This window comes from Sinocyclocheilus rhinocerous, unplaced genomic scaffold (assembly GCF_001515625.1).
Source record: "Sinocyclocheilus rhinocerous isolate Xijiao unplaced genomic scaffold, SAMN03320098_v1.1 scaffold789, whole genome shotgun sequence".
Taxonomy (NCBI): domain Eukaryota; kingdom Metazoa; phylum Chordata; class Actinopteri; order Cypriniformes; family Cyprinidae; genus Sinocyclocheilus; species Sinocyclocheilus rhinocerous.
The window spans coordinates 623406-646991 of NW_015667306.1; the positions used below are offsets into that span (position 1 = coordinate 623406).

The 23586-nt window shown below is 36.8% G+C and overlaps 1 protein-coding gene across 6 annotated transcripts in view; it reads right to left on the reverse strand.

The window, feature by feature from the left end:
* Nucleotides 1-4437: 4437 nt before the first annotated feature.
* The window catches only part of LOC107733755 (LETM1 and EF-hand domain-containing protein 1, mitochondrial-like), a 25391-nt gene continuing 6242 nt past the window's right edge, over nt 4438-23586 (reverse strand). Inside the window, exons 2-15 of one of the 6 annotated variants that reach the window (XM_016545523.1) lie at nt 20468-20525; nt 19485-19953; nt 13545-13688; nt 13251-13388; nt 12838-13041; nt 11837-11956; nt 10755-10886; nt 10451-10621; nt 10234-10359; nt 8109-8243; nt 7835-8028; nt 7586-7618; nt 6896-7052; nt 4438-6803 (exon numbers count right to left, since the gene is read on the reverse strand). In XM_016545523.1, coding sequence (XP_016401009.1) covers nt 6651-6803; nt 6896-7052; nt 7586-7618; nt 7835-8028; nt 8109-8243; nt 10234-10359; nt 10451-10621; nt 10755-10886; nt 11837-11956; nt 12838-13041; nt 13251-13388; nt 13545-13688; nt 19485-19953; nt 20468-20525 — 2234 coding nt within the window. In that variant the 3' untranslated portion in view covers nt 4438-6650. Of the gene's footprint in view, nt 6804-6895; nt 7053-7585; nt 7619-7834; nt 8029-8108; nt 8244-10233; nt 10360-10450; nt 10622-10754; nt 10887-11836; nt 11957-12837; nt 13042-13250; nt 13389-13544; nt 13689-19484; nt 19957-20467; nt 20526-23586 lie in introns of all 6 variants that reach the window. The other 5 variants (XM_016545524.1, XM_016545521.1, XM_016545527.1 and 2 more) reach the window with 5 other exon arrangements.

Consider the following 23586-nt stretch of genomic DNA (forward strand, 5'->3'; position numbering starts at 1 on the left):
TATATAAAAGATCTAAAATGACCCAGTGCTATTAAGAGTGGTAGAGCTTGTCATACACTGCCCCCTAGTGGCCAAACACTTATATAAACACTTCAAAAGGCTCAGCTTTTGCAGCTCTCCTGTCTGTAAACCATATAGAGTATGACCCCCTTAAGAACAATGTGCATTAACTTTGAAATTGTTACAGATGTAAGTTCAGTCTGTGCAGGTAATGCTGCATCAGCCAAAGAGAGAGAAACATTTTTTTTGATAATTTAGTCGTCATAGCACAAAAAGTAAAAATATACCCCACTACTGGTGTAAAATGGCCCCCTAACTAGGGCAAGAAGCCTTCAGGGTTTTCTGTGCCAATTCTCTGGGTCAAATCTTTACAAATTTTATTGTTTCACCCCATAATAAGAACAATATTTTTTACAAGAAATCTTAAAACAATGTCTACAAATCCCTTAACAAATAGACACAAAAACTTCATCATATTCATCATAATACAATGTTACAGATTACTATTTTCCAGAAAAATGCTATTAGACCATTTAATCTCAAATCTTTTAGTTTTGAGATTAATCTCACAAATGTAGATATTCAGATGCAATGGCATTAAGAAGCGCTTATAGCCATTCAGCAGATGTATTGAGATGAGATTTTGTGGCTTCTATGGTCAAGAGAAAAAAATGTAAAGGTGTGGGATCATCTTGACTTCAATCTGTTTATTTTATTTAGACTCCCATTACTTTTGAATGGCCATTTATAGAAAAGTCACGCAGAGTATGGTATCTACCAGCAAGTGCTTGTCCTACCAGCAGGGCCATGCTATCCAGCCAAACCTTGACCCCTTGATACACACCCACCACCCTCATTCATCCCAAACTGACCCACAGCCTTCTCAGGTGCAGGCATCACCACTAGCATGTCAGCTCCTGTTTAAACAGAAGCAAAACATAACACGGCTGCACTCGTCATGCCCTGAAGTCTCAGTGCCCCAGAGTCTAGTGTGAGCCAAGCGAGCTGGAGAAAATGTAGTGAAGTGTTCTTTCCTGACGTTAGCAACATCTCAGTGTCGGAAGTCTAGTGTAAATGTTTGCTCCGTGAGCATTCTCCAGCCTCCATGCACTCTTTCCACTGCGTTCTCGAAAATAGACCACTTTTCCCCACCAAAACATATCTCTCCAAAAACAACTTTCAAAACAGTTTTATTTGATGTGTAATTCCATCTCAGGTCGACACAAGAGCACATTGAGCTTACACACTCTGGCATTTTGCGTTGACACGCCATGTCTTTTTGCGCAATTCTGAAGCGGTTTAGAAACATGTAACAAATAAAGCAACAATGTAATATAGAAACCTTTTCTACTTCAGAATAAAAAAATAAAAAAGGAAACTGTGAAATACATTTTAAAATAGAACACACTGTGAGAACTCACAATTATCCTTTATTTTTTACTCTGAGGTAAACAGGTTTCCAATAATGGAAGCATGTACATTTATGTATGTGCACATTGACAATTCATTATTGGCTTTTTTATTTAGCAAAATTTTGGTATGCACTGTATCTGTACCCCATCCCAAAAACCTTTACAACAAAACTTTGCACCAAAGTACATTCAACAGGCACCTCTCAGGAAAGCATAGCAAAAGTGCTCGTGAAAAATCTACTGCCATTCAATACAGTGCAATATAAGTAAATACACAGCTGCTACAGTGATACAGCATGATCTCTGATTGATGTAAACGCTTCATACATACTCTCAAACATTCTGTGGTCCAAATATATGAACAAAAGAAAAGCAACCACTGTTTGGAACTAATTCCAAACAGGTTTTCCTAACGGTCTGACAATAAGGTCACCCTGCCTCCCAACTGTTCTGATTGGTCAGCCAACGTTCTGATTGGCTTGTTCAAAAAAGTGATTTCTGTCTGGTAGTAGACTTTTTTTTTTTTAAACACAGCAGCTTTAAATTCAGTGCATTACTATTATTATTTTTTGCTAAATGTGAACAACACGCTACATGTGCTATGTGAACATAATAGCAACTGCGTATTGCAAAACACAGAGACTGTTACATACTGAGAATAAGACAATTACATAAAGCAATAGTGTTGGAGATGAGCAGTGTCTGTAGCTGAAGCAAGTTCTCCATGTCTGCTCACATAGTTGAGTTTAAAAAAAAAAAAGGAGAGTCCCTTGCCTATTAGTTAACATAAACAAAGCATGCACCATTTAATGTTTTAGACTGCTCTCAGCACGTCTATGTCCATAAAGTGACTCCAAACAACACACAATATATACATTATGTAATTTTTCACCATGCTACACATCTAAAATACAAACTCTTGCAGTGGCTAGCCAGAGAAGAGCTGTTGAACTTCAGGTGTCAGCACAAACACGAAGCCCTCTTACACAGAGCAGTGTCCTCTTACCAGCCCACATAGCTTTACTTACAGTCAACATGATTTACTGTGACTCTCCCTCCAGGTATTCAGCCCACTTCAAGTTCTCACAGGTTATTGTAGATGGGATCATTTCAAGTCATTTTTTAGTCTGGGTGTCCGACTATTTGAATTTACGACACTTATTATAAACTGTTTTCTGCAGTGGTTGTGTATATCAACCAGCGCTAACATGGTAGACTTGTGACAAGTCTGTTGTCAGATGTCCTACACCAGGGGTGCCCAACCCTGCTCCTGGCGATCGACTGTCCTGCAAAGTTTACAAAATTGGTCACTGAAGCGGTGCTTTTTCCAAAGGTACACCTTATTTACCCCTAAAAGGAACACATTAGTACTTCAAGTGTGCAAATTAGTACCTAAATGTACACATTAGCACCTTTTTAAAGGGTACCGCCCCAGTGACAACTTTTGCACCTTTTTTTCTGAAAGTGTATGATCTACTCATATGAATGCACATAGTATTCTCAACTGGTGCTAGAACATGTATAATATTAGCATTCAACTGATGCACCAAACTGGGTTTGACAGACTTAATGAATAACGTCTTGCATTGCAGTGTTACAAATAGAGACATGTTGACATGGATGTGATTACTTTTATTGTAAGACTATAGCGCCACCAAGTGGTCTGGAAAATTTAGCAATTTTTTACTCAAACAATATTATCATGAATAACTTAAATGTTTTATCACACTCCAAGACTTGCATCTATAAATATTACATTTAAACGTTAGACAAAATCCATAACAGTCAAGTTATGAAACAAACCAGGTAAAACGTTCTGTTTTTCCAGGTAAAAAATGATGTTGCATTATGAGAGAAGGTCAAACGCAAGCCTTTTTCAAACTGGTAATAATAATAATAATAATAATAATAATAAAATGCTCCAAATACCTTTCTGCAGCCTCAAATGCAACAAGGCACTCTCAATTTCTTAATCAGAAAGACAGGGAACTGTGCACGCATAGCAAAAGAACTCAATTAAATTTGAAAGTGTATCTTTAAACATATCTTTTCTTTCCTAAAAACATCTCCCAAAAATACAGAAACACAGCACAGTGCAGTCTAACTGGACTTCTGTGCCATTTAATCTCACTAGTCTAGTTCAGTTTAAGTGTGCTTTAAAACCTCAGAAGACTCTCCTCTCACTATTGTCTCATAGTCCTATTTTCACTTCAGCAGAAGCTGTTCAAACAGTATTTATGACAGTTTTATGTAAAAACAAAACAAAAAAAAACTAACTGTAAATCTGTGTTCTCTGTGTACTAGTGTAAGCAGACCACACTTACACTTGAATTCATATTATAACCATATGCATTTAAAGTTACACTTGAATTATAAGTCAGATTAATTAATTGAATCAGTACTACAGAGAAGACAGGTTGGATCTGATATCATGCTGTCAGTGATAGGTGAATAATGCAATGGAGGTGAAAAGGCATTAAAGCAATTAAATGTTAAAAAAGTAAGACAAAAAGATATATGAAACATGAAGATGCACATGGATTTGAGTCAAAAATAAAGAAAATAATTGTATACAACTTAAAGATCAGTTCATTTTATTTGACTTTGTAACCACTTGTATGTAAATAGTATATTTACATAGGTAGTATGAACAATAAAATAAAATTACTATTTTACTCCATACTGGTTTTCAATAACATTTTTGCACATATCACTCTCATTTTCACCCATTATTCAGTCTACAATTTAACTAGCGTAACAGTATTTAGGTTTTGAACCTTCTAAAATACAGGATAGTCAAGAAAATACCACGAAAGACACAATGTACAGGCCTTAAAGGGGGAAAACAATAAATCACATCCATTTAAATTAGCTTAAGCAGTAAATTAGTTTCCAAGGGCAATTACATCATGTCTTTACTCCCTTCCATCTGTGGTCACTTATATGTGCACATGTACATCTTTTAGAAATTAATCTGAGAAAAAAAAATCATAAAATAATAAAAAATATTCGCAAAACAAAACACAATAAGCAAGGTAACTTTATACCTTTCTACAATATTCACACTTCGTCCCATCAAACACTTAAAAAAAATTCAAGTGTGCATTTCCTCAAAATATCTCTGTGTGCAAATACAGACATTACATGCATCTTCCTGAGTCTAGATCGACAAGCCAAAAATGGGAAAAAATAAAGCTCTCAATAATTATAGTGCAATTACACGTCAGCATAAAATACTTGCTCTTTAAAAAAAAAAAAAACACACACACACACAAACTTTTTCTATCATACGGTACAGTAATACTAATTCATGAAAATATACAAGGCCTAAATTTTGTTACTGTAATTTAAGGGTCCCCTAGGTAAGTTACGGACAGTTCACCCAAAAATAACAATTCTGTCATCATTTACTTACTCATGTGCTTATAAACATTTATGACTTTTTTCTATTGTGTGGAACAGAGTAGCGTGAACATTCTGCTAAACATCTAATTTTGTGTAAATCATACAGGTTAGGAACAACATGAGGGTGAACAAATAATGACTGAATTTTCATTTTTGGGTGAACTATCCTTTTAAGGGACACAATGTGAAATAGGCACCCAAACTCTGTCTGAGACACAGCACAGAAACAGTGTTTTGAGATTAGACATGCTGGTCACTCGCTATGACATGTTTAGGGTTAAGATGATGTATTCCCTGCCTTATGTGCCCTGTGAAACTATGCTACCAGACTCACGCTACCAGTGAGCATTTGAGTCTCATGCTGATCGACACATTCCAGTTCGTGTAGGTGCTCTGCTATGAGAACTGCTGCTGCCGCTCTCTCCATGTAAGGAGGAAGGATCATCCTGGTCACATGATTGTATGGCTGAGCCGTACCCTGATTCTGTCTGCACTGACCTCCATCTTTTCCCTTTCAGGTACCCAGCAGAACTCTTTCACACATACAAACATTCACAAACACACTTTATCTATTTTTAACCCACGCTAGCTAACAGAGATGCCCACTGCACAGAAATGTATTGCTAGTGTACAATGCAAATACTAGCATTGACGAACTGTTAAATATTAATATAGCTATATTATGTCAATTTCATCCCTTGAGCTTACATTGGACAAGAGAATTTGATTACTAAGGCCACAATGTAAATGTGATGCTGAAATCAATCCAAGATAAAAGCTAAATAAAAAAACACATCAAAAACTGAATTGGTCTCAGCCACTATCTTCAAGTCTGTACAAAAGCTCCTGCCCTGAATAAAGCTCAAGTGCTGAAGAGATACGTCCCAATACTACTTCAGACTTTTGCTGTGTGACAAAAGCCGCAGTGCTTGGTAGCTTGAATGTGTATGTACAAGCATAATATCAGCTTCTTTGGTTATTGAATAAACATGAATGTGATATCAACATCTTCTGAGCGACATTCAAGAATCTCATGAAGATTGTGAACTGAAAAAAAATAAATAAATAAAAATACAACAGAATAAAACTGGATGCGTAGTGGAATGATGGTGACAGGTGATGTGATGTGCAAAGACAGGAGATGTCCTCAGATCACAGGAAATGACATCACTGCCAGGGTGTGAGATTAGGAGAATAATAAAGTTTTCATTTTCCACGAATACATTTTTGCATCTTACAGATGAAGTGCGCAATTTCTGTGACACAAGGATACTTCCACCCCAAACTCATGCTATTGGTTGCACTGATGTTATGTCCAGCTCAACAAGGCCGCTCAAACAAACAGTCCGTTTTGTGCCAGGAATGACACACCCCACCTTTAAGAGGGTCTTTTTGAGAATACATGAACAAATATTCTTTCAAAATTTATCTCTGAATTTACAGAGCCTCGAACATGACAAATAAAAGATATGATGGCCATGAATTAAGAATTCGTTTACACGACTTCATTGTTCGTTCCTTCCTTTTAATTTAGTTAAACTGTGGGCATTATTTACCTAAACAAGGGAACAAATGTTTAATTTGTGGCCCTGATTTCTATTTTTTTCTGTATGTCATGTGTGGGGCTCCATAGTGCATTACTTTTGTAATGTTATTAATAAGTAAACGTCTCAATTCATTCATTATACAACAGTCTTATTTGAACAAAGCATAGTTAGTTCTTTGTTCTATATATACACACATAAGTCTCACTCTGAAGCTTCTTAACACATATTAATGAACCTGAAAAACTTCAAAAGCTTCAGGATCTTTTCCATTCCTTACACGGAAGGTCTAGTTTTGAATTTTAGCTGCCTGCTCCTTCTCGACCTTCTCCTTGGCTTTCTCCTTCTCCACCAGCTTCTCCTCCTTCTGCAGCATCACCATGATCTCTGCCACCTGGTTGGTGGAGATATCGATGTCCTCCTTATCGATCAGCTCTACCACCTAACACACAAACACACACAGACCAGATAAATGTCAACGTCAAACTATAATGCTGAAATCAATGAGGGACCAAAGAAGTCCCATCTTGTTACCTTAAAGACATCATCAATGTCTATCTTGCCATCTTTGTTTTCGTCGAGTGCGTCTGCGATGCTGAGCAGCTTGTGTTCAGGGATGTTCTGGATCTGCTTCATGACTCCAATGAGCTCATTGATGCTTATCAGATTCTCCCTGTAGGACAGGAACAGACTGCATACAGGGAACGGTTACTTGATAACACAAGGGGTAAGATGGTGGAGGACGAGTAAATTCACGGATCAACCAATCGCATGCCAAGACAGCCGTGCAGGGTTCCCAGAATAGAGGTTTTGGAGTCATTAATGAGAAAATGATTCACTAATCTTGAAGAATTTTTGACTAAATCATACAAGCCTTAACTATAGTTTCACAGAAGACAAAAATAAAGGCCTTAAAATAAGTGATCCATCTTATACTTGCAGCACTGAGAATAAGAGTGAACAAGATTTCACAGCACAATCCTAATCACACAATTGATTATCCACAATAACCGGCATTAATTAAAGAAATACTAGTAAAGGAAATGACAAGCAAGACTACTGATTTGATTAAAATAAAAAAAATAAAATAAATTTTAAAAAACACACTTCAGACCTCCCTCAGACCTACTTGGTTGAAAAAATATGGTGTTTAGTCCATATTTTTAAGTTAATGCTTTTGATGAGAAAACAAAACGAAAGGCGAGAGGTCTTTCCTGTCCTCACCTTGGCAAGTCACTATGTTTCTCAAAGAACAATCTAAAAAAACAACAAAAAATTATTTTTAATTGGACTGGGAACCGTTCTCGTTTACAACCTGTAAGATTATTCTTCCACCACCATTTTACTGTGCCGATTGCAACATCCCATCATGCATTACTGATGACACACAAACACTCACACACAGAAACCACCACCACCATTTAAGCCAATTCCATACGAACAGAAAAACTCATGCAAATCAAGATCTCTTACCCAATTGGTGGTGTGGTCCCGCTGTCCATCTGTCCGTCTAGCACCATCTTGTCCTTCTCCAGCTCGTTGATGATCTTATCCACTCTGCCAATCATGCGGTTGACCCGCTTCGACAGACGCTGACTTGCTTTAGACTCCTCCACCACTTTCTCCTGTCCTGATTTGGACAGCTCTCGCTTGATCTCCTCCAGGTCCTGTAGAGAGACATAGTGGATATCACGTTTAAATGTTTATGACAAAAAATGAAAATGGACCATTGGTTTATGGTACACACCTCGCTGTACTCCTGCACATCATCCTTCAGGTCCTCCAGCTCCTCTTTCTCTTTGGTGAGGAGATTCTTCTGCTCCTTCAGTTTGGTGCAGGCGTCACTCAGCATGTCAATCTCCTCCTTAGTGATCTCCTCTCCCTGAAAAATGACACACACACAGTGTCCATCAACACTCTCCAGGTAACACACACACACATACATGCACAGCAGTGTTGGGGAACCTTTGAATCAGTGGTGAATTTAACATTTTGGTGCGGGTTAGATGCTAGCTCTGGAAATGGATCAAAATCTATAACAAATTTAATGAGGAAATATATATAAAATGGATGGAAATTCCATGTAACTTATTTAGTCAGCTAAAGTTAGTATTCCAAATAAAATCACTAAATAGCATCATCTATTCCAAAGTCTTGTCTGCTAGTTCACTATAGGGATGACTCCGCTACAGTAACCAATGTTCAAGCTACTCATGATTTAAAGTAGTTAAACTACAGTAAAGCTAACGTTGTCTAAGTTAAGAAAAAGCAACTTATTACACTATATATAAATACATATCTTAATACATAATTTGATTAACTATTTGTCACTAAAATTGTGAGAATTTCAATTAGACTGCCTAACACTGGAAAAAATTACGGTAAAAGCAAATCATACTCTAATTTATATAACTGATTTGAATATGTAACAATGATAATCAGCTGCACTGAAATGACTCAAAAGGCACATAATGAATCAGTGATTTTTTCCCCCTTCTTTTTATAATGAACTGCCTGCACAAATTGATTCGCTAAAATGAATCAGACCTCTCAGTACTAGAGATATATTCTAGCTAGGTGCATTTGATTATTGTCTCAGCTTGCTCTGTTGCAAGACAACACAATATAACGAAATCAGCGATGTAATGCTTTGTCAATCTACATCTTACTGTCCTTTAACTTTTGAACGGTTGTGTAACTTTTTGTAAAAGTGACACTAGTTTGAGAACAGTTGAACTACCGTCACACTTTCGAAAAGAGTATTAGTTACTCCCCAACTCTGATGCGGAGAGGTTGTTCTTTTATAAGAGGATTAGTCAGAGGAAAGGAAGGTCTTCCCATACAAAAAAAGGTGATTACAGAAAGGTCACTAAAACCGACTGAAAAGCATTGTAAGGCTAATTCAGTAGGTCTCTGAGCAAATATTTATTCAGCTTTCAGATGACCCTTATGACTGGTTTTGTGGTCCAGGGTCACAAATGATTTCAGCTAAAAAAAGTTAAATTTATACTACAAAACTATTTTATGCATCAAGTATATCAACACATTCAACAGCATTGGATGTTTCAGATTTTCCTAATTCAAGCAGAATGGGGCTATACTTTCACGTGACTTGCCTTAAAAGGGTTATAAAAACACTTTATAATAGCTTTCATTACTCATTAACAAACACTATTTTATAACGCTTGACACATTATCAGTAATGTACACTACTGTTTCAAAAGTTTGGGGTCAGTAAGATTTTTTTAATTGTTTTTGAAAGAAGCCTCTTATGCTCATCAAGGTTGCCTTTATTTGATCAAAACAGTAAAAATAGTAATATTTTTACAATTTACAATTAACTTTTTTTCTACTTTGATATACTTTGAAATGTAATTTATTCCTCATTCTAATATGCCAATTTGGGTGCTCAAGAAACATTTCTTATTATTATCAATGTCGAAAACAGTTGTGCTGCTTAATATTTTCGCAGAAATCATGACACCTTTTTTTTCAGGATTCTTTAATGAATAGAAAGTTCAAAAGAACAGCATTTTTTTAACATTGTAAATGACTTTGTCAATTTTGATTAATTTAATGCATTATTGCTGAATAGAAGTATTCATTTCTTTATAAAACGAAAAAAAAACAACACAAAAAAAAATAATAATAACTTGCTGACCCCAAATTTTCAACCATATTGCACATTTAAGTTCCTCACAAATGTCAGGAAAGTTTTCATATAAATATTTTTGTATTTGATTTTATTTCTTGTTAATGTTTAATAAAAGTAATTTTATACATATTCAGAGTTCATTTAGATTTAAGAGAGAAAACTTTCTGTTCACCTCTTGTTTTGTGTGTGTGTGTGTGTGTGTGTGTGACTATCTTACCTTAATACCCTCCAGCACCGGTGCAGTATCTCGTAGTGTTTCTAAATGGATGGCCACGTCTACACTGGAGAGAGCATGTTCTGTATCCACACGTCGTTCTGCTTCCATCTCCACCACCTCGGCCTCCTGGAAACACATATAAAACCTTCCATGAACATTTAAACTATACTACAGGTATGATGCTGGAATCACTGTCAGACTGAAAGAGACTAATGACCCGTGCAGCCTGTTCCTTTTCTTTCTCTGCAGCATCAGACAGTCTCTCCAGCTCCCGCTCTCTGTTTTCCTGTCGGATAGCTGCCTCTTCCTGTAGCGTGGCCTCCAGCTTGGTTTTGTTATCCACTTTAGAAAAGTCCAGCTCTGCCACCTTCATCTGTGCCTCTTTAGTCTGTGAATGCACAAATGAACAACACACTGTCATTACACAAATCTGAAGCACTTGCTACATGTATAAAACTACATTTTTTGGTGAAACTAACCTACATTTATTGCAAATATTATATATATTGTGCAGTACATACCACAATCTCTGGCAGGTTCTGTAGTGTGGTTGTAAGCTGGTCTGTAGGGGACAGCGTGTCTGGCAGGAACATGGCTCGGGACAGCAGCAGCAGAGATGTGGGGATGTGCTGATTGAGGTGCAGCTCCAACCACTGACATGATCAGAAATGTGAAATACACGATGAGAAGATGCATTACTAGGAAGTAGGGATGTAACGATTAACCGAAAGCCAATCGAAAATCGATTCAAATATGTGACGATTCAAATCGGTTGAGACGCCAAATAAATCGCGATACAATTGGAGTAGGAGTTTATATGAATGCATCTCTGAGGGGAAATGACAATCTTTAGAAAAGTTTACGTGGTATTTTCTTTTCATCTTGCCTCTGAACAATGCATATTAAAGTAGCGTTCATAAGCGCAGCTCTGCTTTGTTTACAGCGGTAACCAAGGAAACACTGTATCATTGCTGTTCATAAGCACCACCTGCTGTCAGAGAGTGAATCTCGTCTCATTCAGCTCGTCTGCTGTTTCGTTCAGATGTTTTATGTAGTATAGTTTCACAAAACTGAAGTCAGACCATTCTGATTTTGTGCAATTATACAGTCTAATTTAGATTAAAATCTACTCATGCTGCATGTATGCTGCATCTTTGTTTGGATCATGATTCAAATCCAGTGGTTGCCTCTAATTTTAAATGGAAAGAGCACAGACAAAGCCTTAGTTTGTTCATATTAAGAGATTTCTTTTATTTGTGTAACTTACTTGTTTGATTTGGGGTTTGTTTTAAAATTTCAATTTAGTTTTCATTATCAAGCTCAATTTGTTCTGACACAGTTTAACTCCGACTGTCATATTTTATTACCATTTTCTAAACTATAGCGAATAAACTGTGATAATGTGAGGCAATAGCCTAATAAAACGACACCTTTTCATTTACTGTACTGTATAATGTCTTCAATCTCATTTTGTAAAAAAAAAAAAAAATCGTGAGAAAATCGAATCGTGAAATCAAAATCGTGAATCGAATCGTGAGTTGAGTGAATCGTTACATCCCTACTAGGAAGTAATGATTGTAGAGGAAAGTGCAGCATGTGTTACCTGTTTAAGCTGTTCTCTCAGTCTCTCCTCGGTCACACCCAGAGCTCTCATCCCTCTCACACGACATGCTGACTGCAGCTCGGTCACATTAAGACTGTCCACTCCTTCTTCTGCTATCAGCTGTCAATCACACATACACATGCAAAGAAATCAGCTAGCTGATATAGAAATTGTGGCCGATACAATTCATGATAATTGTTTTAATTTGCTCTGAATTCTTATACACTAAATACATAAGACATAATAACTACTTTTATGGTCTTTTATGGTGTTTCTGTTTCCTTTTTGAAGTTTAACAGCCGTGGTCACTATGAAAAATGTTATGTTGAAAAAATATAAGTATATACAATAGCATTCAAAACATTTTAATTTGCTCTGAATTCTTATACACCAAATACATAAGACATAATAACTACTTTTATGGTCTTTTATGGTGTTTCTGTTTCTTTTTGAAGTTTAACAGCCGTGGTCACTATGAAAAATGTTATGTTGAAAAAATATAAGTATATACAATAGCATTCAAAACACTTTAATGAAAAGTGACAGTAAAGACGTTTATAATGTCACAAAAGATTTCTATTTCAATTAAATGCTATTCTTTAGAACTTTCTATCTTAAAAAAAACGTGTCACACAAAAACATTAAGCACAACTGTTTTCAATACTGATAATGTAAACTGTTTCTTGAGCAGCAAATCAGCATATAAGAATGATTTCTGAAGGATCATGTGACACTGAAGACTGGAGTAATGATTCAGTAAAAATTCTGCTTTGTCATCACAGTAATTAACAACATTTTAATATATTAAATACATATAATATACATGTATTTTTTTATATATAACATATAATATATTAAAATAGATATTTTCAAATGTATTTTAGATATTTAAAATTATTAACCTGTAAAAAATGACATACAACTGTTATAAATAAAACAATGCAAAGGTTCTTGAGTCTTCTTGACAACCCATCTTCAGCTGAGTAAGGACAGGTTCTAACCTTGTCGTCTGCACGGATGGCTCGGAGTTTCATGATGAGCTGAAAGCGCAAGAAATTGTTGGTGCCGATGGACTGCAGCTCCAGCAGTTTGCACAGTGCCACCAGCTGCGGTCGTGTCAGATTATCCAAGGTCAGTTCATCCTCAAACAACTTAGAGAAGCGTATGATCTGCTCATTACTGGGTCTCTCTCCAGAGTCTCGGATCTGAGAGAGAACAGGAAGAGAGAGAGAGAGAGAGAGAGTTCTCGTTCAAAAAAAGCTCTCATTCATGGTGCTTAAGAGTAACGTCTCATCTAAGAGCATTTCATAAGCATCACCACATGTGGGCAATACAGAGCTGTGTTTTGAATCACTTGGAGCAGCAGTACAGTTGTTTTTTCAGGATGAGTTCTGAGCATGTGACTATGATCTACCTTCTGAAAGAAAGTGGAGAACTCCTCGGTCACGTTGCCTTTGGCTGCTTTGTTTCTTAGTGCAATCTCCTCGATTGTGTCCTGCAAGAACTTGGCCATCTCTAACTTCACTCTCAGCTCCTTCTTTAGTCTTTCCTCCTGCAAAACACAAAGACAGTGTGTGTGAGAGAGATATATGATATGAGGTCAAATAGGTTTGGTATAAGTATTGTATAAGTAGAGGCATAAGAGGTGTGACTAGGACAGAAATACGATTAAGGTCTTTATAGATTAAAACTCGAGAGGTCGGCGTACCTTTTTGGACTGTGTCTCAAAGGTGGACGGCAACATATTAGGGAAAAGTTTCAGTGCAACAGGAAGCAGAAACTCCATAAATGGAACGATGATAAACACCAGAAAGGGCAGAAGCCGGAAGACATCTGCACACGTCCTCAGGAACTGCAATTAACATGACATAGGCAGTGATGTCAGCAGATTGCTGCTTTGGTGATGAAATGCAATTATTGATCAGTGGTGGAAAATCTAATCTCTAGAAATAAAAATGAAGTAAAACCCCTGAAATCCCTGTCACGAGGCACTAAGAACTGATTCTACAGGGTGATCTGCTCTGTCAGGACTACATAAGGGAGTAAAATTAGAGCTCAAAGCTCAAACTCACAGAGTGAAGAGTTCTCTCTAAAGCTGCCGATTTTCCTCTCTACTGTTTGAGTGAATCTTACAAAGCCTGTCGAGAACCTCATGTCCTGCTCCTATTTCACCCCAAAATCAAGCGGAAGAAGCTTATTTAGCTTAAAAAGCCATTAAGATTTTCTACATTGCTACATTATTTTCATGAGAATTAAGGACATTCAGTGTCATCTCCATCAATTCCCATTAATGTAATGTAAAACCAAAAGCAAAAAAAAAAAAAAAAAAAAAAATTAGTCATACAAAAGTTAAATTATGAAGCACTTGTACATCATGTTTGTTGAAATGCCTTAAATGTATGATTTTTAAAATAATATAATTATTTACAATACTTCTTTTTTTACATACATGAGAATGAGAATCACCAGAATAATAATAATATGAATTACAAAAAAAATTGATGGTCCTAAAAAATATTAATGCTAACTTCCTTTTTTTTTTTTTGTGAAACATAACCCGGATGCATTTATGCATGATTCACTCATCCTGCAAAGTAAAAAAAATTAAATAATTTGAAAGTTAAAAGATATCAGGTAAAGTGCAATAAAACAAAACAAGATAAAATAAATGGATAAATAAAAAAATAAATAAAAACAAAACAAGAAATAAAATTGATTTGAAATGGGAGTGAGCAGATAACACCAGAGACAAGTCAAGATATCAGTGCATCCACTCCCCATGACAATATCTAATATATAGTTGATGAAACATGATCAATTCAGAAAATGAGAGGTTAGATAACAAAGGAGCTTCAGCTTTTTAAGAGGGGTCCCTGCTCCCCTTATTCCACCTGTGTGTCAGCGGTCCTATAGGGAAGAATTTAAACCAGGCAGGCCTGAAAAGAGCCTTTGTGTTTGGCCCATTGACATGTATATCAGCACAGGCAGAGAGAGAGAGAGATAGAGCGCAAGGGGGAGAGAGGAGGAAAACAGGGAGGCCTGGAGTGTGAAATATTCAGGGACGAGTGAGTGGGATGGAGAGTGAAGGCATTCCAAAGGAAGTGGCTGGGAGAGAGCAGGACAGAGGGTTTGGGAAGGGGGTTGATGACTGACATCAAAAGCTAAAGGAACCCACGCTGTGCAAGGCCAGTTGTGAATAGGCAGGATTAAGAATGAAGCAGGTCAGAAGAATAGCGAGAGTGAGGTGCAACAGATGCTAGCTGAGGCAGAGGCATTAGCATAGCTCGCAATGCTAATGTTTACAGAGCTCACAACATAAAGAAAACCTCAGTAAGCTCTTGATAACAACTAACCATGACTACCCAAACATGAGTATTATAAAAGCTGTAGATGTTTTTGAACCAAATGCTGTATAAAAAAATAAAAAAAACTTCCAAGAAAATCTTACAAGGCTTTAGGAAATAAATAAATGAAGTATAAGCAATAATAGTGACACTTGCCTTAGTAAACCATTAATGTTTACAATGATTGCTTGCAGCAAATGTTTTCAAAATGTTTGCCAGGACACCAAATTTTAAGGGGGTGTTTCTATCTCTGTGGCTTCATGTAACTGTCACCAGAGTAAAACCAAACATCCCTTCTCAGTACTATTGCCATGACTGTGGAGAAATGATAGGAGAAATGTAGTGGATAACGGTGGCATTAATATCCCAGCAACCCAAGGACGGACGGTTCATTCTGAGAGAGTGACAGAGTGACACAAAGCCTGAGCAATTTCCAGTATGTACTGACTTAGAACGCAATGGAGGCCTCCAACGGTTACAGATTATATGCGTCACTTAAAGGCAGAGTAAGTGATTTCTGGTAGCCAATGTTGATATTTGAAATCACCAAAACAAACACGCCCCTACCCCAAAAGGGTCTTGCCCCTATTTTGATAGCTCCGCCCCACATATACGTACGCAACCCAGGCAACGATTAGTTCTGTGAAACAAAGCAAAACCAATGTTACACCGTGTCTACGGACGTGAGTGGCGCGGCGCAACAAATCCCGACAGAAAACTGCTGCCGGGTTCTATTTATGACGTGCTGACACCGATTTCAAATGGTTTTCAACGGTCGTTTGACCTCTTTCTCGCGTCCAGTGTAGGCAGACTTTAGTTGTTGTAGACACGGTGTTACTCACCTATTGAGAAGAAACAAAGCAACCTCGGCGTCCGATCGCAGGCCTCCGCTCCTTGAGTTCTCTCCAGCACTGGAAAGCTGATCCAATATTTTACACGGGTCCTACTTCTTGCCTTATCGTTCCGCAGACGTTTTCCTCTTTTGTTTTTTATCCGCCATCTCTATCTTTCTGTCGCTCGGCTCGGCTAATGTCCGTCCCATGCACTGAAAGCTCTCTCCTCCACATCACGAGTAGACACGCCCCTTATTGCTGATTGGCTACAAGTTTGTTTTGCTATTCGGCCCGAATCAGTTTTCTAAAGTGTTTTTGAAAAATCACATACCCTGCCTTTAAGTGTCACTTTACAACAGACTGAGTCATGCAACTGTCTGAGAATTTGAGGTTGGGAAGGCATTAGCACTATGCTAACAGAGACGATCATGCAATACAATGTATGATAGTTGCAATCTGCTGTGTGCTTGAAAACTCAAATCTAATACAGATGAGCAGGAACCTTGTTTTTACACTATCAAGTTTGGGGTCGGTAAGTTTTTGTAATGTTTTAAAGTCTCTTATTGCTCACCAAGGCTGCATTTATTGGAAAAATACAATAAATCTGTCATATAATGAAAAATTATTACAATTTAAAATAGCTGTGTTCTATTTCGATATATTTCAAATATATAATTTATTTCAAGTTTTTAATCCTAAAGGCCTCAGGAATCTCATTAGTCCCATGTGAGCTGGTTAAAGTGTCTTGGGTCTCCCCTAGCCTCCTGACTTACAGAGAAATCTCTAACGGCTGCTCCCTGAAGACTCAGCATGGCACTAATTTAAATCATTAAGCTACAGAAGAGATCCAGTCAGACTTTATAGGACTGGGATTAAACTACAAAAGAATGCTAACCACCCACCCCAAATCCTACTATACACGACTTAATTACATTACACTGGGTTAAATCCACAGTGCAATGACAGACGAACAATTTACATCACACCAGGAACAACTACATAAGCACTCACAGGTCAACTGACAAGCCCAGAGTGGTACATTATGACATTTGCATTTTCTATTAAAAGTAAAGACCCAAGTTTTAACCCTTTTGTGTTTGTGGGAAGTTTCATCGCAAATACTAACATTTCGTAAATCAGCGAACACCACCTACTTGTAGAGTATTGCAATAAAGGACAAAGATATCTGATGTCTACTTTATTACTACCAAATCTCAATGCAAACATGTTGTCATTGACTCTTTTAAGGACAAGCTTATTAGGTGGTCTTAGCCTTGAGGCTTCACACTGACAACAATTTAACATGCAACAAATTTGAGCAGAGTTCAACTTTTGTATAAACATTGGTAGTTCTAATCTGACTAGCTGGCTGCTACGCAACTTTCAGGAGTCAAGGTACAGTTATTTATCATAAACTTATCAGAACAGAGGAATACTGATTGGGAACGTTCAATCCTATCAACTCAGGTCATCCAATGGCTATCCTTCAGACACTGTAGAACAGGGTTTTTCACACTCCTGATGCCAAGAATCCCAAATATGAGGATCCCTTTGACAAAGACCCCGTTCCTAAAACATAATCAGCTCTAGATAACAAAAATAGTAGCCTAAATAGAAAAATTGTAAGTGTGCTATTATAAATACCAAATATAAATGTCAAAAAAGTTTCTAATTATTATTATTATTTTTATTTTAATAATTTTATTATTTATTTATAAATTTGTACATGATTTTTTTCTTACTATATTTTATTTTAAATGTTATCCATTTCAGATTTTTTTTTCTCTTTCTTTATTGAACCATTCTTTTCTGTGAATTTATGCAACTGAAATGTTGAGCTCACTACCATTGACTAGTGTCAATCCTTTAAAAAGCCTTTGGAGTGTCGGCAGTATTTGATTGTGTGTTTACTAGGCCTGTCGATTTAATGCGTTAATGTAATTAGTTATAGGAAAAAAAAATTACACATAAAAAAACCGCAATTAACACAATAATGTCCGTTTATGCTCAATTTTGCCAATGAAAATATATCCTATTAAAGCCACAGCAGAACTGTTGTACGTCTCCAAACACACAATTTCGGAATGAATCCTAGTTTTAAACGAATCGGGTGAACCATTGATTCAATGGCCCATTCATAAAGAGAGCCATTTACCTCATTTCTGAATGAATCAGCCGTTTGAACGAATTGAATGAATGAATGGATGATTTATTTATTCATTGAGACAATGATTCATTAAAGGGGTGGTTGATCAGCTTTTTTTGAAGGCTTGAACGCGTTATTTTCACATATTTTACCTTTATTCTACACCGCTGTTTCCGTTCTCGTCAAAACGGTCTGTTGAGTTGAGGCTCCAGCGCGGATGAATCTAATGTGTGGCTGTCAGTCACCGCACTGGTGTGGATACTGCACTTTGTATTCACAAATTCTACATCTTGAAAGTATGACCCAAATAAGAGTTTTTACTGGAGAATGTCATCTGAACAAGTAAGTAACAAGTGCCACTTTTGTTCTGATCAACGGAGGAAAAAAGCATTACAATAAATTGCGCTATCAATGGTGATTAAATCTAACGATTGGTTAGCTCAAATCACATCAAACCGTGCCAATTCGACCTTTCTGGATTACAATCTGCCATTTATTCCAGCTGCTGTGAAAAAAGGCTATAAACGATCCGTCACCTGCAGGATCCTCACATGCGATATAGCATACTAGCCGAGACAACTTCTTTATGTTTACAGACGTGACGTAATGATGCAGCACCATGCTCGAATTTCCCACGAAAACCTACCCATACCACTCAAATTAGAAAACTTTATTACAAGCTTACCGTTGTGATTCGAGCTAAAGTAAGGCGATAGTTTTGAACACTGGCTGGTTATGTACTTGCTCAAAAATTGATTTTGGATAATTTTTGATCAAAAAAGTTACGGACTGCAGCTTTAATAAAAAACGAATTAAAGGGACAGTTCACACAAAAATGTAAAAAGAAAAAAAAAAATTCTAAAGCTACTTATATACACAATAATGGCTGTAAATTATCTTTTGGGGGTGATTTCTAAGCCAAATTGCCATTAATTTGCAATTATAGCATACTAGCCGAGACAACTTCTTTATGTTTACAGACGTGACGTAATGATGCAGCACCATGCTCGAATTTCCCACGAAAACCTACCCATACCACTCAAATTAGAAAACTTTATTACAAGCTAAACGTTGTGAATCGAGCTAAAGTAAGGCGATAGTTTTGAACACTGGCTGGTTATGTACTTGCTCAAAAATTGATTTTGGATAATTTTTAATCAAAAAAGTTACGGACTGAATCTTTTAAGTGACAAATATGCAAACAATTAAAAAAAGGGGGCAGGGGCAAAAACTTTTTCACACCACTGTAATTTGATTTATTAACCTCCACATCACGTAATTTATTAGATTAAAAATTGTAATCACTTGACAGCCCTAGTGTTTACCTGTCTCCTCTCGCGGCGTGACAGAATGTGTCCATTCAGCACCCTCCAGAGCATCCGAACGGTGATAGTCGTATCTATCCACAACAGGCGGAACCCATGATAGTAGTGCTTCACCTCATCAATCACACGTTGGCGTATTGTCCGTCGCACGGGTTCGGCATCTACCGTCGGGCTGTACACCGGTCCACCCTCCTCAAGCTTTTTATTCCGATCCTTCAGTGAGCGTAAAGAACGCTCTACCTTTGAATCATCATAGAGGGGGCCTGTAGTATGTACCCACCGGACCAGGGTGTTCTGTGGCCAGGCTAGCGTCCTGAGGTATGTGGAGTGGGTGTGAACGGGGTCATGTACTAAGATGGAACAGTACAGGCGAGGTGACCTGGACAAGCGGCGCTGAAGCGCTGATGAACTGTCAAGGTACAGGACAGATGATGCATGAGGCCAGGTGCTGCCTCCAAGAACACTGGGACTGCTGAAAAACAGTTTTTACAACCTTTAAATAAAGATCCAATTTGAAAGAATAAAAAAAAAAATGTTTTTGAAATACGTTTCCAAGGCTGCATTTATTTGATCAAAAATACAATAAAAACAGTAATACTGTGAACAACCATATTTATATTAATAGTAATATTGTTACAATTTAATAAAATTGTTTTCTATTGTGATATATTGTAAAATGTCAGTTATTCTTGTCATAGTAAAGCTGAATTTTCAGCAGTCATTAATCCAGTCAGAAATCATTCTAATATACTGGTTTGATGATCAAGTAACATTTCTTATTATTATCAATGTTAGTTAATTCTATCATTAAAAGTTAAATAACATTTAGAAATCAAAAATATGCTCATCATAAAAGAGATGTATTCAAGCCATAGTATGCATGAATTGCACTTTTCTCCAAATAGATTCAGACAAAAGAAAAAAAAAAAAAGAGAGAATCATGTCACTGACCCAATTACAATTTAATATTCGGTTCCATTTACCTGTTTGTGGCTAACCGCAGTGCAGTGCAGTTAAAGCATGCGTTTTCTGATAACTTTCCTGAAAGAGATTCAGAGTAAAGGAAATATACAATTAGATATCATGATATCATACAGCACACTTATGAGACCACCATGAAGAAGTATGGACAGACAGAGTAAAGCAATATAGCTCCAGGAACACCATGCATCTGTGCATGATGGAAAAAAACAAAAAAAACAGATGACATGTTATAACATAAGGGGGTCATGAAGAGTGCTACAGGCTACAAGCCAGCACAGGATCTCAGAAAAGGACAGAGAAAATACTTGGTCCCTTGCCAGTGGTGCATAAACAGACAGGGAAAAATATCACCACTGCCAAGAGAAAGGACACACAAATGAAGGTATGTAAGGTCCAAGGTGTGAACTGTATCAGAAACAGAGCGATGGCGGCACTTAGATGCATAACGAGGAATCCAAAATACTTTCAACTTTTCATCAACAAACCTTAATTCAGGGGGTTTCAAACTTTTGATGCCAAGAAGAACCCTTACATTTGATTTTTCAATATTTTCTCCATATTTAAGGACATTTTATAAAGGTAACAAAATTACATAATTGTTTCCAAAATTAAAGAATGGTATTTTCTATTATTATTGTACTAAAGCAAATTATTGTTATTAATTACTTTCTAGAAAATATAAAAAGTAAAAAAACAGTGCATCTACAATATAATCGCCATTGGCTAGTAAATTTTTTTGTTTACTCGCCAGACGGATATACTATTTTACACACACACACACACACACACACACACACACACACACACACACACACACACACACGTCTACTTATCTATCTACATTTCACATCTCAATACTTGCAAACGGAGGTGCTGTGTTTACTTTAGCTCATGATTTATAGGGTCAAAATGTATGCAGTTATCAAGATGGAAATCATCACATCTATTCAACATATATTGCTAAAAAGAACTGGCACCAAAAAAAAAAAAAAAGTTATAGTTATAGTTATTATCTATGAATAAATAAGGGAACCATACATTTTGTATCTAAGAATTTATTAGCCAATGTCTAATGTTAGATATTATTTAGTCGCCCAGAGTAAGATTTAGTCGCATATGCGAGTGATTTACTCGCAATGTAGAGGGTTGATCTAAAAACTAAGTATTATTATCACAAAACTATATGCTGATTTTTTAATCAGTCTTTAGAAAGTAGAAATAAATAGTAATATTGGCAAATTTGGTAAATGTGAAAGGAAAAAAAACATTACATATGTTTATTATTATTTTAAAGGGATAGTTCACCCAAAAATGAAAGATCTGTCATCATTTTCTCACCCTCAAGTTGTTCCAAACCTGTATGAATTTGTTCCTTCTGCTGAACACAAAATAAGACATTTTGAAGAATATGGGTAACCAAACAGTTGTTGGTCCCCACTGACTTCCATAGTATGGAAAAAAATTATAACTATGGAAGTCAATGGGACCAGAAATTGTTTGGTTATCCACAACCTTCAAATATATCTTCTTGTTCAGCAGAAGAAATAAATTAATGGAATAACTTGAGTAAATAATGACAGAATTTTAATTTTGGGTGACCAATCCCTTTAAGAGCACAAGTTAACTTTGACAGCCCTAAAAACACATTTTGTAAAAGTGTTTCTTCTCTCTCAAGTTTTTGCAAACCCCCTGAAAACCCCTGGTTTAATTAATACCTAAATAACACAATAACATTTTCACATCTCAATCTTCAATGGAGTTGTGTTAGGAAGCAATATGCAACTTACACAATCATCTAATGCTGTCATGTCATGGAATGTGCAGCAACAAAATACATTACTTATTGGTCTTGCCATCAAGTTGAAACTGCACCTGCCTACATGCTTAAACAAATGCTTGAATATGACTCATTTAACATTATTTTATCCATCTAGTTAAAGCATTTTGTCATGTCCATTGCATACTAGCACTTAATCCATCTGACTGTGCCATTTATTTATGTGTGTGTGGATCGATTGTGACAAGCTCCATACAGGTTACATCAGATACAGACCTCACACAAAAACGCTGCAACTGTTGCAGTGAAGAGTTTACATAGCTCACATTTTTTACACTGGATGGATGAAACATAAACATTCCTGTTGGATATAACCCCTCTGAAGCATATGAATAATTACATATATTGCTTATGTTAAACTACAGTACGGTAAAACAAGACCACTAATGGCAGCTGTCTGTCAGTTGTTCAAGCATAGTATTTCACCAGTAATGACCTTCACAAGCACTCTCGACGTCTGTGACAAACTCAGATACGCAAGGATGACCGAGCACATTTCAGTGATGTCTAACTCATGGTAAAGTTAACTAACCAGGAAGAACAGGGTAAAGTCAAAATGTCCCAAACCACCAGACATGAAGTGAATCGCCTGTTGAAGTGGGTTACTTAAAATAATACCATATCTTATGCCTGTGCAATTTCTGCGCTGATTTTGGGTTAAGTACATAATTGTTTTTAATACAGTAAAAATGTGTTAAACACAGGGCTGAAAGTGCTATATGTTTGTTGATAGTTAATCACATAATCAAATAAATTTTTAACCAACTGTTCCTTTTTAACTAATAACCCATCGTTTGCCGAAAGCATATACTCGATTCACCTGTGTTCACCTGAGAAACAAAGTGGATAATGATGACCCACCTGCATCATGACTTGAATGTACCAAGATAAGCCATGCAACTTTTATTATACAGACAATTCAGACTGAATATATCTATTCAACAAGTACCAAAACCAGATAAGGTGAATTTTGTCATTTTTAAAACCAATAAACACTTTATCCTATCCCAGTTTAAAAAGCAGAGACAAAATTTTAGTTTCCAAAAGTTTCCAAATCAGGGCCTTTTCTACTGTAGGCATAGGCGAACTTGGCAGTTACTTCGGGTGCCTCCAACTAAAGGGGGCGCCAATGAGCGCTCAACGCCCACTTAAAGGGTCATGAAACCCCCTGTTTCAGCACTGGTTAGTTCTCACTACAGTTTTAAAAAATGCTAAAAAAAGTGGGCGTGGTGTGCAGCGGAGCGGAGGGGGGAGAGGGGAGGGCGACCACACACACAGCTT